General features: G+C 53.4%; 2 protein-coding genes, 1 long non-coding RNA gene and 5 other non-coding genes across 8 annotated transcripts; 4 read left to right on the forward strand and 4 right to left on the reverse strand.

Annotated features, from left to right (window-relative positions):
* The first annotated feature begins 1,424 nt into the window (after positions 1–1,424).
* On the forward strand, positions 1,425–3,755 carry MRPL58 (mitochondrial ribosomal protein L58). Its single transcript, XM_071764140.1, has 6 exons — positions 1,425–1,612; positions 1,953–1,989; positions 2,242–2,301; positions 2,876–2,958; positions 3,051–3,220; positions 3,523–3,755. The coding sequence occupies exons 1-6, from the start codon at positions 1,457–1,459 to the stop codon at positions 3,605–3,607; spliced, it is 591 nt and encodes a 196-aa protein (XP_071620241.1). The 5' UTR covers positions 1,425–1,456; the 3' UTR covers positions 3,608–3,755.
* A 546-nt stretch (positions 3,756–4,301) lies between these two features.
* TRNAR-UCU (transfer RNA arginine (anticodon UCU)) lies at positions 4,302–4,374 on the forward strand. The gene has a single exon. It is a non-coding gene; the product is annotated as a tRNA-Arg (tRNA).
* A 589-nt stretch (positions 4,375–4,963) lies between these two features.
* TRNAR-CCU (transfer RNA arginine (anticodon CCU)) lies at positions 4,964–5,036 on the reverse strand. The gene has a single exon. It is a non-coding gene; the product is annotated as a tRNA-Arg (tRNA).
* Positions 5,037–5,944: 908 nt separating this feature from the next.
* TRNAR-UCG (transfer RNA arginine (anticodon UCG)) lies at positions 5,945–6,017 on the reverse strand. The gene has a single exon. It is a non-coding gene; the product is annotated as a tRNA-Arg (tRNA).
* Positions 6,018–8,387: 2,370 nt separating this feature from the next.
* On the reverse strand, positions 8,388–8,460 carry TRNAR-CCU (transfer RNA arginine (anticodon CCU)). The gene has a single exon. It is a non-coding gene; the product is annotated as a tRNA-Arg (tRNA).
* A 294-nt stretch (positions 8,461–8,754) lies between these two features.
* On the reverse strand, positions 8,755–8,827 carry TRNAR-UCG (transfer RNA arginine (anticodon UCG)). The gene has a single exon. It is a non-coding gene; the product is annotated as a tRNA-Arg (tRNA).
* Positions 8,828–10,446: 1,619 nt separating this feature from the next.
* On the forward strand, positions 10,447–11,496 carry LOC139805780 (uncharacterized). Its single transcript, XR_011729993.1, has 3 exons — positions 10,447–10,663; positions 11,168–11,212; positions 11,303–11,496. It is a non-coding gene; the product is annotated as an uncharacterized lncRNA (long non-coding RNA).
* A 415-nt stretch (positions 11,497–11,911) lies between these two features.
* LOC139805527 (5-hydroxytryptamine receptor 3A-like) lies at positions 11,912–14,371 on the forward strand. Its single transcript, XM_071764047.1, has 4 exons — positions 11,912–12,072; positions 12,746–12,906; positions 13,063–13,273; positions 13,497–14,371. Exons 1-4 carry the CDS (start codon positions 11,937–11,939, stop codon positions 13,691–13,693), a joined length of 705 nt encoding a protein of 234 aa, XP_071620148.1. The 5' UTR covers positions 11,912–11,936; the 3' UTR covers positions 13,694–14,371.
* The last annotated feature ends 130 nt before the right edge of the window (positions 14,372–14,501 follow it).

Below are 14,501 nucleotides of genomic sequence, written 5' to 3' on the forward strand. Positions count from 1 at the left end.
CCCCACTCACACCAGGAGCAATCCCCTCCTCATCAGCTTTTGCATCACGTTTCAGGGATGGCTCCTTACAGCTCCTGCACCAACAGAGCTGTGTGGGAACTGAGCAAAACCAGAGATTTGTCCTTCTAGAGGGGTTTGGCTTCAACTGAGTGACTCCAAGCTCCTTCCCCAGCCCCTCTGTGCACTGTACCAGGACACTGACCTTGGCACAAAAACACCACTGATACCTTCAACACCAGTTGGTAAAATGATTCATCCTGCTTTAGATATTTTACCCATCCCTCTGGCTACAAATCACAAACGTTTACCTGTCCCTCATTAGAAATTAAGGTCACCAGATGGCATGGTTTGTCTCTGGTAGGTCTGTTGGGTGTTTTTGTTCCTGAAAGCATTCTGGTTTCACCTGACTTTGGACAGGGGAAGCAGAGCAGAAGAACCCCAGGACACAGAGATTCAATTACAATGATGTAAGGAACCCTCCCTGGCCCTGAGCACTGTTCAGCCTTGCTCAGGGCAGACAGACCATCAACATTCAGGATGTGCTCCCTTCCTGAAGATTGTTTTCCTGATTTTGTGCTGATTATCAAGATGAGACCCAGCTCAGATCCCCAGCCATGCTGCCTTTGTATCAGCTTTGAAACCCCCCCTTTGACTTCACCTTCAGTTCTAAACAGATCATCAGCTCCTGTCACAACACCAGAGCAGCCCCATCCCTGCCTGTGCCTTTTCCTGCTGCCAGAAATAGCAACCCCTGCCCCTCCTGAACGTGTTTCTTGTCAAGCAAACCTGACAGCTCAAACCAGAGCAAGAACGGGAGGATTTCCATAAGTTCTTCACTCCCTGCATCCACCTCAGCATCGATTTTACTGACCTGGAAATATGTACGTGCTGCTGTATCAGCAGTCATAAGAAATACATACACAGATATAAAACTTTTAAGCACTCTTGAGCTGGTAAAAATCTGAAAGCTGAAGCATCCCAGGTGCAAACCCTAGACAACTGGGAAAAAAAAAATAACACTGCACGTGCTTTCACTTTTATACCCACAGCTCACCATCACCTTACCACGGTGCAGGCAGGACCACGCTGTCCTCCACCACTGCCTGCACCCCAAGGAGCTGATGGTACCCCCAGTCACCCCCCAGCCATCAGCATCCTCATCCCCAGCATCCTCCCCCCAGACCCCACGTAGCCCCAGAACCCCCACAGACCCCCCCAGGTCCCCTCACACCTCACTCATCCCCCACACAGTGCCCCAGAGAGCTCCCACCCCACAAACACACCCCTGCAGACCTCACGGACACCACAAACCCCACGCATTCCCATCCTTATCCCATCCAGAGCCCACGCACACCCCACAGCCCCCCCGCCCCCACGGGCCCCGCCCCGGAACGCAAGATTCAGCCGCCGTTTCCGAGGGGACAGCGCGCAGAGGAAGCGCGGGGCGGAAGCAAAGATGGCGGCGCACAGTCTGCGGCGTTTGTGTCAGGCGCGGGTGGGGCTTCTCGCCGCCCGGTTCTTGCAGTGGGACAGCGCGACCGAGTACCGCAGCGCCCACAGCCTGGACAAGCTGTACCCGCCGCAGCGGGACGGAACCAGTGGCGGCGGCACGGTGAGAGGCGATGGGGGGGGCAGGGGGCGGGGCTTAGCGGGGATTGACGAAAGCGCGGGCGTGGTTTGTTGCTGGTGGGCGTGGTCTGCTGGTTTATGGGCGTGGTTTGTACTGGGGGCGTGGTCTCTGCAGACGAAGATTGATGCAGCGGGGCCTATGTGGGCGTGGCCTGTTGTAAGGGGGCGTGGTTTTTTACGGTGGGCGGGGCCAGGGCGCTCCGGTCCGGGTCTGTTCCCTCTCCTCGGACCGATTGGGACCGATGGGTTCCGATAGGGACTGATGGGTTTCCCCCCCCCCGGTCTCGCTCATCTCCTCACACGGCCCCCCGGGTGTTTTGCAGGAGCAGAAGCCGCCACCCGCGCTCGACATCCCCCTGGGTGAGTCCCTCCCCCCACCCCCCCGAAGCAGAGCTGTTCCCCACCTCTGGGCTGGGTCACCCTGGGCTGGGTTCGGGTGGTGGGTTCGGTTCCGGATTGCAGGGTCGGTGCACAGGGCTAAACCCAGAGTGAAAGCAGCACCGGGTCACAGGTGTGTGTTCCCCTGCTGCAGCCCAATCGTCCCCACTCCCTGGGCAGAACCAGCTGGGGATGTGTCCCCTGCTCAGTGCTGCTCCTGCTGCTCTTTTCCAGCTCGTCTGACCGTGTCCTACAGCCGGAGCAGTGGCCCAGGAGGGCAGAATGTTAATAAAGGTGAGGAGGAGACTTAAGGAAAAATCCCAATATTGAAATTGCTTCTTCAGAACTTTGTGGTGAAATACTGTGCTGAGCAGTGCTCAGTTCTCATTGTCATTACCCTGTGTGCTAACAGAGCTTCACAGGGCTCTGACCAGTGGTACCACCTTGGATTCTCCTAGAGGGATTCTAACTGGGATTGCTGCTCTGCAGGCATCACACAAAGCACCACTTCTGTCTAATCAGTTTTACTTTACTTGACTCAAAAAAAAAGTGCAGTAGATTCTCAGCTTCAAATAAACTGAAAATCCTTCCTGTTCTGCCATAGCCTTAGTTAGTGACTGCTAATAACAAAAAAACACTTCTGATGTTTTGGGAGTCAAATACCATGATAGAACCTCCATAAAAATGTAGAGTTTGTCTTACAGAGCAGGTTGGAAAAATATAGCAATACCAAAAAAGTGGGCTTTTTCAGGAAATTAATACTGGAATCATCCCATGATCAAAGGTAGCAGCGAACAGACTGAATTCTCATAAAATTTAGGAAAGTGAGGAGTTACCTTGTAAAAAAATCTCCTGTTTCTCCTCCCAGTGAATACCAAGGCTGAGGTTCGGTTCCACCTGGCGTCAGCTGAGTGGATCCCAGAAGCTACAAGACAGAAAATGGCACTGATGGTAACTGCCTTCCCACCACGGCCCCAATGTCACCAGAACCTGACAAGTCTAAGGGGGCTTTCAGGGCTCACACTGTGTTTTCCCCTCTTTAGCACAGGAATAAGATAAACAGAGCTGGGGAGCTGATTGTGAACTCTGAGGAGAGCCGGTACCAAATGAGGAACCTGGCAATTTGTCTGGAAAAAATCAGAACCATGGTGACAGAGGCCACTGAGAAGCCCAAGGTGGTGTCCAAGGAGACTTCACAGAAACTCATAGAGAGGTAGGGCCTTGGTTTGAGATGGGTTCAGATGATCATGTTCCACAGTTAAGTTTGCAGCCTCCTACTGCAGTTCTTCCTACTCACAAACATTTTTGTTTCCATTTTTATAAAATAAAAATTAATAATCAGTAGTGTATTAGATCTTAACTGCACTCCTGGGTAGCACCCCAAGAACAAGGACAGGTTTTTTTTCTGTCTGTGGCCATTTATCAGCTTCTCAATTCTACATTATAACTGTGTTCAAAGTTGAATATTTAAATATATTTTTATCTACACTAAAGGATCTTTTCATTCTGTTCTAGGGTGGAAAAAATGAACCGTGAACGACTACGACAGAAAAAGATACACTCAAGTATAAAGCAGAGCAGGAAGGCAGACTTTGACTGAGAGCAGCAGAGATCAGAGTCTGTGGCAAACCATCTTTATAAAGAAATGGGCTTGGCAGCTGTAGATGATGCTAAACTCGGAAGCTGTGTTGAATAAAAATGGACTAAAAGTGTAAATAAAAATATTTAACATCTCCTTTTGAACCTAATGATGCACTGCCAGTCATTTTGCAGAAAAATGATTATGCATGCTTAGAAGAAACTTAAAAAATTCAGATTTTTGTCAGCTCCTTGTTTTTCTTCTTTGTGCCCTTCACCCAGCCCTCTGCTCCATGGGAGCACCCACTGCTGCTTAGCACATACACAGCTGCAGATCTGGGGGGAGTATTCATCACTTCAAGCAAATTAATTTCTAATTTTGGTGTGGTTGCTTCCTAACCAAAGAAAGTGCATGTTGGTTTGTTGGATTAACCTAAAGCCCTGGAAGGAATCTGGCAGGAGGCAGTTGCCCTCTGTTCAGAACCACCCCTTGTAAGTACAGGAGGCTTCTGGTCCTTGAGATGGAATTCCAAAAAAACCTCAGGCTGAGTCTTGGGCTTCCAGAATCACTCATGGATCCTGCTCAAACAGGGCTATGGTGCAGTTTGGTGGCTTCCACCACTATCAGATCAATTCACTGATGGGGAGTGCGGGAAGGAAGGGGGGAGGGAAGTCTCAGAAATACCAAAATTGAACATTTTTTATTACTTTATGGGGCCCCAGTGGCCTAATGGACAAGGCACTGGCCTTCTAAGTCAGGGATTGTGGGTTCGAGTCCCACCTGGGGTGAGGAGAAGTGATTGTGTTTTAGGAAAGGAAAACAACTAAGATGATGGAAGTCTCTGGAATTTATGTGGGGTGCACTAAGGTGTCTCTCCCTTTAGAAGAGGGATTTCTGAGCTCTCCCTTCACACAGATCATCACATCAGTGTTAACATTTCCAAAATCCCATGCCCTCCCCAAAATGGGCTGCAGGGGCACATGGGTGCCAGGAAAGCTCTGCACACCCTGCCCACCCCGGGGAGCAATGCCGAGAAACTTTTCTCCTGAAACTCATCATTGACTGGGATAGATCCAACCCCAGCTGAGCCCTCCCATGACCAGGAGCCCCCTGGGGCACCTCCCGCCTGCCCCTCACCTCTCCCTCCGCAGATTTTGAGTCAGGTTTGCAAAACTTGGCAGAAATCCGGCACATCTCGGGATCCAGAAGTAGCTGGGGACTGCAAACGTGAAAAACCACCCCCGGCACAGTGCCAAGGACGCTCCTTGCTTGCAGCACTGCGAAGGGTGCAGGGAGTGACCCAGGACGGGACAGCATCGCTCCCCCCGGCCCAACCGGGACCATCTCACCCGGAACCAGCCCGGAGCAGAAAAGAGTCACCCCAGATGGGACTCGAACCCACAATCCCTGGCTTAGGAGGCCAGTGCCTTATCCATTAGGCCACTGGGGCTACGTCTACGAACGTTCTGGTGCCTTCTCTTAACTCTCTGCTGGCCGGAGGGGATCGTGCCCGCGGTGTGTGGGGATGGGGCGGTGTCCCGCACCCCCGGGGCACAACCCCTGCCATGCCGGACCGTCCCCTCTAAGCCGCTCTCCTCCCTCCCTCCACCACCCGGCCAGCGCAGCCCCAACTCCGTGCACGGCCCAGAGACACCGGGACCGGACGGGTCGGAGACGGGTGGTGCGGGGAAGGGCTGGAGACCCCCGCCACGGGCCCGGCTCCGCCCGGCCGGCCCCACCCCGCGCTCTGGAGCCGGCGGGGCGGGAGGTGCCGGTGCCCATCGCTGGTTTTCGGCAGTAACAGAGATTAATAAGATCCCCCCAACCCCTTCGCTCCCGGTGGCTCCGGACCCCCCGGAAACGGGGAGAGGGAGGGCAGGGGGGGGGGTGCAGCTCTCGTGCGGTCCCTGGGGCCGAAAGGATAAAGCCGTGACCTCCTGAGGAAGGGTCTGACGGATCGAGTCCCATCCTGGGTGGCAGGTACATCACTCCCTGCAAAATCGCCCCTCGCGAGGGAGGTGGGTGACACTATCAGGATCTCCCCTCCCCACACGCAGCCCCCCTACGCCCCCGGCCTCTCCGTACCTCCCCCGACGCTCTCTGCACGCTGCAAAGCTCCTCCCCAGCCCGCCCCTTTTATCCCACGCCCCCGGTAACCGGACGCACCTGGGGCTGAGCATCGCGGGCACCAATCCAGGCGGTCCCGGAGATCCGCGAGAATACACAGGGCAGATCCCACCCGAATTCTACCCCCAAAAACTGCCCCTATTTCCCCGAGCTTTGCCCCATTGAGACTTCACGGCGTATCGGTCGCCCCCTGCCAATTAAATGATTTGATGATCTCTCGTGGATTTAAAACAACCACGAAGGGACTCGAACCCTCAGTCTTCTGATCCGAAGTCAGACGCCTTATCCATTAGGCCACGTGGTCCCCCATAAAAGCATTTTGGGGATGGTGACACACACCGGGGGGGGTCCCGGGAGGTCCCAGGGGGTCCCCCCCACCCCCTGTGCACTGCAGACACTCCCATCCCTCCCGGAATCGCAGCTGTCCCTCCCGACTCGATGCTGTTCACATGGGGGAGCTGGTGGGGGTGTCCATCCCCTCAATGGGACCCCCCATGCCAACAGGTCATTGCAGAGCCCCCCAGCCTCAGTTTACCCCCTGTGTGCCGATGGGGACTCTGCCGGGCAGGATTCCTGCTGGCTGGAGCGGGGGCAATCCCCTCCTGCCCCCAGCTTTGCCGCCGGCTGCTCAAGCAGGATGCCAGCATTTCAGAACAGAAACGGGGACAGCACCCGGGGGGGACAGCACCCGGGGGGGGACAGCACCCAGGAGGCACCCACACCCCCTGGCACAGAGCTGCTGGGTCACCCTGCCCCTCCCTGAGCCACATCCCTGCCCAGCCTCATCCCCACGGAAAGGCAAAGCTGAGGTCTCCAGCCTCAGGGAAGGGAAGGGAGTGCCTGGGGGGCATCGCTGGTGAAGGAAGGATGGGGGCAGCCGAGACCATGCAGGCAACTCGTCCTTTCCTGTGACAGCGTTCAGTGTGAGGGTCACAGTGACACTGAGAATTGCAGCCCTGAGAAAACCACGGGTCACTACACCACTTCCCCAGGGCTGTTTCTCCCCTCTCTGCACCCCAGAACTCACCCACCAGGCAGCAGAGACACTGCCAGTGATGAGGAGCAGCACGGGTTCAGCCCTCTGATGCCCGAAGCTGAGTGCTCCAGCAGCAGGAAAGGAGAGAAACTGCAGGAACAAAACTCGGTGCCTCCTGAATGAGGCCTTCAGCGATGGAAATCCCTCAGACCACTCAGTGAACCAGCCCAGGTCTCCCATGATGCTGCCACCAGGAAATCCCAGAGGGGCTTTGGGTACAGCAGCTCCAGGAGATGTAAAGAAAACATTGCACATAGGAAGCCAAGTGATCAAACACCCCCCAGAAAGCCACCTGATGCCATTCAGATTGTAAGGATGTAAAAAAAAATATGCTCTGGCCACGCTTTCAATCACAGCCCTGAAGCTGGGCAATGAAAGAAGTGGAAGTCAACTGATCTCAGGCAATAGCATCCTGGAGATCCCCCTTAGTGCCTTCTCTTGCCCCCAGAGCAAGCAGGGTTTGCTGAGTTGTGCAGGAACTTGGCTGCCTGGGGATGCTGGTGGTCCAGGACAGGTTTGCTATTTTCCAGGCATCAGAGTCATTTCTTCCCACACCTAACAGAGAAAAATTACTTAGAAAGAATCTTCACTTTCAATTTTACAAGTATGCTCTCACCCTGACCACAGCTACCTTTTAAAAATCCATTAACTCCATAGGAAAAGTACCTCAGAGCAGCTTTTCCTGCAACAGAACCTGAGAGGTCATCCCAAAGACACTTAGGTGGGGACTCTGGACCCAGGGCAGCATGATCAAGCTGCACAGCCCCAACCACCATCCCCCCATGGAGGTCCAGTTTCTGGCAGAGGAGCAAAGCTTTCTTCCCATCATAGCTTGTCTTGCTCTGAGAAGAGGTTTGCATGACACCTGCAAGGTAGCCATCCCCCAGCATCAGTTGGCTTTTTGGGGGGGTCAGACACAGCTGGTGACATGCAGAGCAGCCAAAGGGAGGTGAAAATGCAGCTGAAATAAAAAACAGACCCAGCTCTGCCTGAAGTTTGAAAAAACAGCTTTAAATGCTCTGCTTTTGCACCTTTTGGGACACCTGGAAAAAGGCCCATGTTCACCTCTCCAAAGCCCACTATTTCATTGGCCCTTCTGCAAAATTCATCCTTTCATCAACAGGTCCCAGGACAGTAGCTCTGGTCCTCGCCTGAGTGCTCAGCACAAGGGACCATGCGACTGGCCAGGTGAATTTGGGACCAGAGGCTGTGACACCATCCCTACAGCACCCTGTACACCACCCTGTACAGCACCCTGTACAGCACCCTGTACAGCTCATGTGCAGTGGTTGCTGGCACAGTGAGTGAGCCTGGAGTTGCTGTGGTTATCTTGTTGTCCCAGAATTCACATCCTGGCCCATTCCAGCCTCCCTTTTTAGTCTGTCCTCCTGAAGCTCTCCCTGCAGCTCTTCTCAGACACCCACACTCCCCAGGGCTGTTTCATTCCCACCTCTGGGCTCTCCCAGTGCATTCATCTCCCTGCGATGGAGTAGGGGGACATCTTCCTGCCAAGCAACCAAAGCCACCGCCCGGCTGGCAGGAGTGGAAGGAAGAGGCCGGGCTGGTGGCACTGGAACGGGAGCAAGGAGCATACAAAAAGAGGGATTGAGGGACCGGCAAAAAGTAGCGGTGGGGGCTCACCCCAGATGGGACTCGAACCCACAATCCCTGGCTTAGGAGGCCAGTGCCTTATCCATTAGGCCACTGGGGCTGCGCACGGCGCGCGCCCGGGCCGACGGGAAGGGCCCCGAACCCCGGGGGGGACCCGGCGGGACCCGGCCCGGAGGGGAGATGGATCCGGGGAGGATCCGGGGGGGGTCCGGAGGAGCGGGGCGCAGAGCCGGACTGCACCCGGAGCGGGAAAGGGGCAGAGGGTGGCGGAGGTACCACGGACCGAACCCGGGTGCGCTTTGTCCCTCCGCCCCGTAAGGAGAAGGGGTGGGAAGGGGACGGGGAGAAAAACCGGAGCGGCTTTAAAAAGTGGGGAGGAAAAGAACGGGGGAGACGACCACGAAGGGACTCGAACCCTCAATCTTCTGATCCGAAGTCAGACGCCTTATCCATTAGGCCACGCGGTCGTTACTGTGGAGCCCCCCGGCCCTGCTGCCAACCCCCAGCATCGCTCCCACCCCCCTTGGGCCCCCCCGGATCCCTCCCGGATCCCCCCCGGGTGCCAGGGGATTCCAGAGTTCCCGGCCGGGGTCGGGGTGTTTGCTGTCGCAGCCCGGGAGGTCTGGGGGGGATTCGCGGCTTCCCTGGAGCAGGGGGGTTGGTCCTGGGCCCTTCGCCGGGAGGGCTCAGGCTGAGCATCCCAGTCACCCCATCACCTCATCCAGCCTCGCAAGAACCACATGGATCCCGCTTCCCCCCCCCCCTTCCCGGGGAAGCTGCCGCAGGAGGGAGGATGAGCCCGGCGGGAGGTGCAGCCCAGGACATGGCCGCGACAGGACCCGGTGGGTACCAAAAGTTTTCAGAGGGACAGGACAGCTGCCAGCTCACAGCCACCAGCTGCTGGCAGGGGCTGCTGGAAGCCAAGGCACCTCTAGCACCACGCTGGGGGCTCAGCATCGTCCCACCTCCAGTGACACTGTCACCCACCAGCATAAGCTCCAACAACCAACACAGCCCCCAAATCCCAACACAGGGGTCACCCCCACTTCTCGTGCTCCTTGTGTCCAATTCAAACCCTGGTTTATAGCCCAAACACTTCCCACCTCCAATGTTGGACACAACCAGAGGCTGTGGTAAGAAGGTGCCATCCACAGTGTCCCAGCAGGATGTGTCCTCCCAAGAACTCACAAACTGGAGCTGCTCCCTCACAAGAGAACCATCACTTCCAGCTCCCGAAGGCATCGCTGGAATCACAGCAGAAAAAATATCCAGTGATGGAAAGGAGGGTGACAGAGATGAAGACAGAAGGAGATGCAAAAAAAAAGTTCCCAAGCCTTTTATCTTAACCATAAAGACACAGAGAAGCACCTTGAGAGAAGCACCTTGAGACCAGCAAGAAGACAGAAACAGAAAATCAATGGATGCATGAAAGGCTCAGTGCTTTGGGCCAGGGGACACACTCTGACACCCCACAGCCTGAGCTGCTCTGGAGCTGCTGCCTCCCCAGATTCCTCACCTTGCATGAGCACCAATTCCTGTGACATTCTGGTGGGGCTGTACCAGACTCTCAGCCCTGTTAATGAGACAAAGTTTACTTTTGAGTGGCTGTGGTTCATGGTGTTTTCTTTGTGGAGATGGGCCCTTCCTTTCCCTCAAGTTGCTGGATTTCTTTTTTTTAATGAACTTACTTTGCCTTTACCACAACTAAAAGCTGCTCCCAAGAGCCAGCTGAGTGCATCAAACCATTAGCAAATTCTTCCTTCCAGTGCTACTAAATACATTAAAAGTCTAGATTCTGTTTACAAAACAACTGTCCCTCATTAATAAATATTAAATCAACTTCTACGTAACAACTGACGTGGCCTGGAACTGTTCATAAGACACACAGCACCATTTGCCTCTTTATTTGGAAGCAGGAGACGATGCAGAGAGCTTTTATAGCCATCCTCACCTTCTCCCTGGGGACAGGTAAGCTTCAAAGGGACCTAAAAGCTTTGAGGAATTTTGTTCTCCTCTACATAAGAGCATCCACCTGCATTAATGATGATTTTCATATTCACAGCTCTATAACTTTCCTCCAACAGCTTGGGATCTTGTCTGATCCTTTTGTGATTCAAGTGGAATTATTTTTTTTTTTCCTAGCAGGGGCTGCTCCAAGGTACGTCTGCACCTACTACGATGTCATTGAGCACCTGAACATCTCCTCTCACAGCAAGCTGCATGCACACATCCTGCCCAAGGCAAACATGAGGGAGCCTGTGGAGGTGATGATGGATTTTATGCTGGTGGCCATTCTGTCCGTGGTAAGGACCCAAAACTCCTGTCCCGTCTCCCTAGCAGAAAACTGGGTGACTGAGTTGGGGACTGAGTCTCCTGCCAGGTAGGGCTGGGCCAGCAAGGCCACGGGGATCAGAATCAGCCCCTTCCACTTCTTCAGCTTTCTGCTGTTGGAAAGGGTTTCTGGAAGATTTGGGGTATTTTCTCCCACCTGCTTCCAGGAAAAAGTTCAGAGGCAGGTTCAGACAAACAGCCCACTTCAGAGCAGGCTCTAGAGACAGAGTTGTTGCAGTTGCAGGGCACTGCCATGAAAATGTCAACAATAATTATTCTACTTTTTACTTTTTTTCTAAGCCACTGGACCGTGTGTTCCCACTCTTCAGCCGCAGGACCCGTGATCCTTGAGCTCTCCTGAGCTGTTTCTGGAGCTTGTGCTGCCCCCTGCAAGAGCAGCAGGGGGAAGCTTCTGAGCTCTGCATTGGATCTACCTCGGGAAAATCAGCCAAGCATCTTCTCTTTTGTTTCTCCAGGTCGAAAAGCTCCAAACAGTCACTGTTTACTTCGTCTTGAACCTGGTGAGTCCCTCAGAGCCTTCCTCTCCTCCTGATGCACAGGGTCAGTGCTGAGCCTGGTGCTCATTTCTCTCCTGCAACTTCTTCCCCCAGGAATGGGAAAACACTTTTGCAACCTGGAACCCACGGGACTTCTGTAACATTTCCAAAATCAGTCTGCCCACGAAGACATATTGGTCTCCCCATATCTTCATCTTAGAGAAGTAGGTGACCACAGCTTACACCAAACACTTCGTGGCTCTGTAATTCTGTAACACCTCCAGAAATGTCCCACCCGGGCTGCAGGAGAGACCAGGAATGTCACGGGAGGAATTGCCCCTTAGCAGTTTGTGGGGAGATGGAGGACAGAGCTACAGGTCTGTTGGAGGGATGGGCAGGCAGCCAGATCTGGCTGGGGGGGACTGGGGAGGGAGGAAGCTCCATAACCCAGCAGAGCCAGCAAGGAGTCCCTGCCAGTGGGAAGCAGAGAGGAGAGGAAGGAGGCTCCTGAGGAGGTGCAGAGCTACCACAAACCTTCATCCAGAGGCACCCACCAGCCCTTCTTCAAGCCCCAGGTTTCCTCTTCTCACTGTTAGAGCCCGTGGCTGGGTGAGGGTGCAGAGCCTGCCCTGAGGGAGCTCCCAGCCCAGGCTTCTGGGGAGCACTGCAGAGCTTGGAGCTTGGAGCTTGGTCTCTCTCCACTTTTGTTTCTTCCAGAGTGAACGGAGATAACTCAAACCTGGAGTACATGTCCCTGGCCTACGACGGCAGCTTCAATGCCACCCAGCCCTTCCAGGTCACCTTAACGTGTGGCTTGATGATCCTCATGTTTCCCTTTGACACCCAGATGTGCAACTTGACCATGGCTTCGTTCCTCTACCCAGGTACAGCAGCAAGGGGCTGCCACAGGTGGGAGGAAGAGGTGAGCTGGACCCTGGCTCAGCCCCAGGTTCCCTTAGCACCAGCACCTGCCCACACTGGGCTATAGCAGGGCTGAGGCCATGGAACAGCAGGAAAAATGAGCTGAAACACTGTCGTTCTGTTCTGGCGTGTTTCCCAGCAACATTTTGGGAAGCATCTGGATGTTCTGTGGCAGTTGTCCCCCAGGACTGGTCCCCATAAACCAAGAGTCTGGGAGGCTTCCTGCAACAAAGTGACTTGCTTTGCAGTCCTGACCTTTAAACATACCTGAAAGGCATGGAAATGAGGGAAATAAGGCCAGTTTCTGGGATCTAAACTGCAGAGTTTATCCCAACAGGAAGGGCTGAAAGGTAAGCAGAGGTGACACAAAACCCCCTGCCTCCCATCCACAGGACAGCTATCCTGAATCATCAGAGATTTTCCCTCTGATCCACATTCCCAGAGGTCCAGCCAAGTCCTTCCACTGGAATCCTTTTTAATTTCTCCCTGTTGGGCTAAGAAGCCCCAACAATTCCAGAGACACTGCCTGTCCCCATCTGCACACACCTTTGGTTGGGAGGGAAAGGGAAACACCTGACCTCTAAGAAACCCCTAAACTCCCCAACTTCTCTCCTCCTCTCCCTCCTGCCCAAGCAGTATCAGACCTGATCATAAAGACCAGACGGACGTCAGCTGAGATGATGGCACAAAGCAAGAGTTTCTTCCTAACTGATGGGGAGTGGAGATTCACCAACCTCAGCATCATAGAGTACCTGGAAGAGTTTGATAATGAAAACTTCTCTATGATCACCTATGTGGTATGGCACTGCTTGCATATTATATTGTCCTGATTTGCCACCAAAAGACAAAACCAAAATGAAATAAGATCATTTTCTACATTGGGGAACAAACATTTGACCCAACCTTTTGGCTTCTCTCCTGCTCACCTACATCGTGTCCATCTTCTTCAACAGATTTCCATGAAGAGAAGACCCACTCTGTATATTCTGAACCTGATCCTCCCAACGTGTGCCCTGTATCTGCTGGACCTGGCTGTGCTGTTTGGACCCAGCTCTCTTGAGGAGAAAATCAGTTTCCAGATTGCCATCATCCTCGGGAGCTCCATGCTAGCTGTGATTCTCAACAACATCCTCCCAACTTCCTCCAACAAACCACCCATAATAGGTACCCACCTTTTCTGGCTGAAAACTGATTTTTACACAGGTACCAACCCTGAGGAAGGTTTTTGGGTGTCCACAGACACCTTCATCAACACTGAAGTCCCGAACAGCTTTATCAGTTCCCCCCTTCCCCACCAGGCAGCTGGAGGTGGACAGGATTACATCCAAGAAAACAATGCCAATTATCAAGGGCTTTCTTTGTGCTTTGTTTTCCTATCCTCCTGTAGTGGTCTTCTTCTTAGGCACCTTCCTGCTCATGATCATGGCTGTGCTGGACACCTTCTTCCTCTTGCACCAGCAGCACAAATTCCTGCGTTTAGAAAAGGTTCTCACAAGTTTCCAACAAGGTAAAACAACCCAGAACCTCTCAAACAAGGAGGTTGGGTGCATTTTTCAGCAGGTCCCTTTCAGGAAGGGTGGGTAACCTCAGGGCAACCCTAGAGACAGTCAGCTGTGGCAGTCACCCACCAGTTCCCCTGTTTGCTCTTTGCAGAGGCACACACCAAGCTGGCAGTGGGAAACATGAACAACCAGACCACAAAACCCCTCACCAAGGAAGGTGTCCAACTCCTGAACCTTCCCCAGGAGAGCCCAGAGGAAGGGCAGACAGCCTCACCCCACCAGCAACCACAGCTGCACCCATTTCTGCCCATGCTGGAGAAGGTGCTTCTCTACAGTCACTTCGTCCTCTCCCTGCTTTTTTTTGCTATTATTTTTGTGAAATGGAGCAGCTAGAGACCACCTCTGCACTTGTTCTCCACTGTGTTGCTTCTAACCCCTCCATTGTCATTTTTTCCTGCTCGATTCATCCAGCTGCAGTTGTTCCAGTTGCCTTAATAAAATAAAAGTTAACAGTAAAAAACCCAAACCCACAGGGCATGAGATCTGCATGCTTAAGTGCTTTGTACTCCAGTAGAACTGTGTATGTTCTTACTCTGTGGGCTAGAAAGAATATTATTTGAATAAAACAATTGTGAAATCTGGGAATAAAACCTTCATTCTCTCTGCCTGTAACTGTTACCACAAAAACAACCAAGAGAAAAGGGAGGCAGTTAATGCCCTTCTCCTCACAGAGATGTTTCCATCTGAGGAAAGGTGTTTAAGAATTCCACTCCAGAGAATTAAATAACAAACAATGCCAAGTGTTTGTATGAGTGTTCTTGTGAGTTTGGGTGAGACCCCTGTCAGTCACAAACCCAGGAGAGAGAACACCAGGATCACCAGGATTAACA

The sequence above is a fragment of the Heliangelus exortis genome, chromosome 20 (genome assembly GCF_036169615.1).
Source record: "Heliangelus exortis chromosome 20, bHelExo1.hap1, whole genome shotgun sequence".
NCBI classification, from domain to species: Eukaryota; Metazoa; Chordata; class Aves; order Apodiformes; family Trochilidae; genus Heliangelus; species Heliangelus exortis.

Bases quoted from the DNA above. Each gene is read 5' to 3' on its own strand.
- MRPL58 (XM_071764140.1), top strand. From the start codon at position 1,457: ATGGCGGCGCACAGTCTGCGGCGTTTGTGTCAGGCGCGGGTGGGGCTT. The intron at 2,959-3,050 runs GTAACTGCCTTC...TCCCCTCTTTAG, and splicing joins GACAGAAAATGGCACTGATG to CACAGGAATAAGATAAACAG. The intron at 3,221-3,522 runs GTAGGGCCTTGG...ATTCTGTTCTAG, and splicing joins TCACAGAAACTCATAGAGAG to GGTGGAAAAAATGAACCGTG.
- LOC139805527 (XM_071764047.1), top strand. From the start codon at position 11,937: ATGTCCCTGGCCTACGACGGCAGCTTCAATGCCACCCAGCCCTTCCAG. The intron at 12,073-12,745 runs GTACAGCAGCAA...CTGCCCAAGCAG, and splicing joins GGCTTCGTTCCTCTACCCAG to TATCAGACCTGATCATAAAG. The intron at 13,274-13,496 runs GTACCCACCTTT...ATCCTCCTGTAG, and splicing joins CAACAAACCACCCATAATAG to TGGTCTTCTTCTTAGGCACC.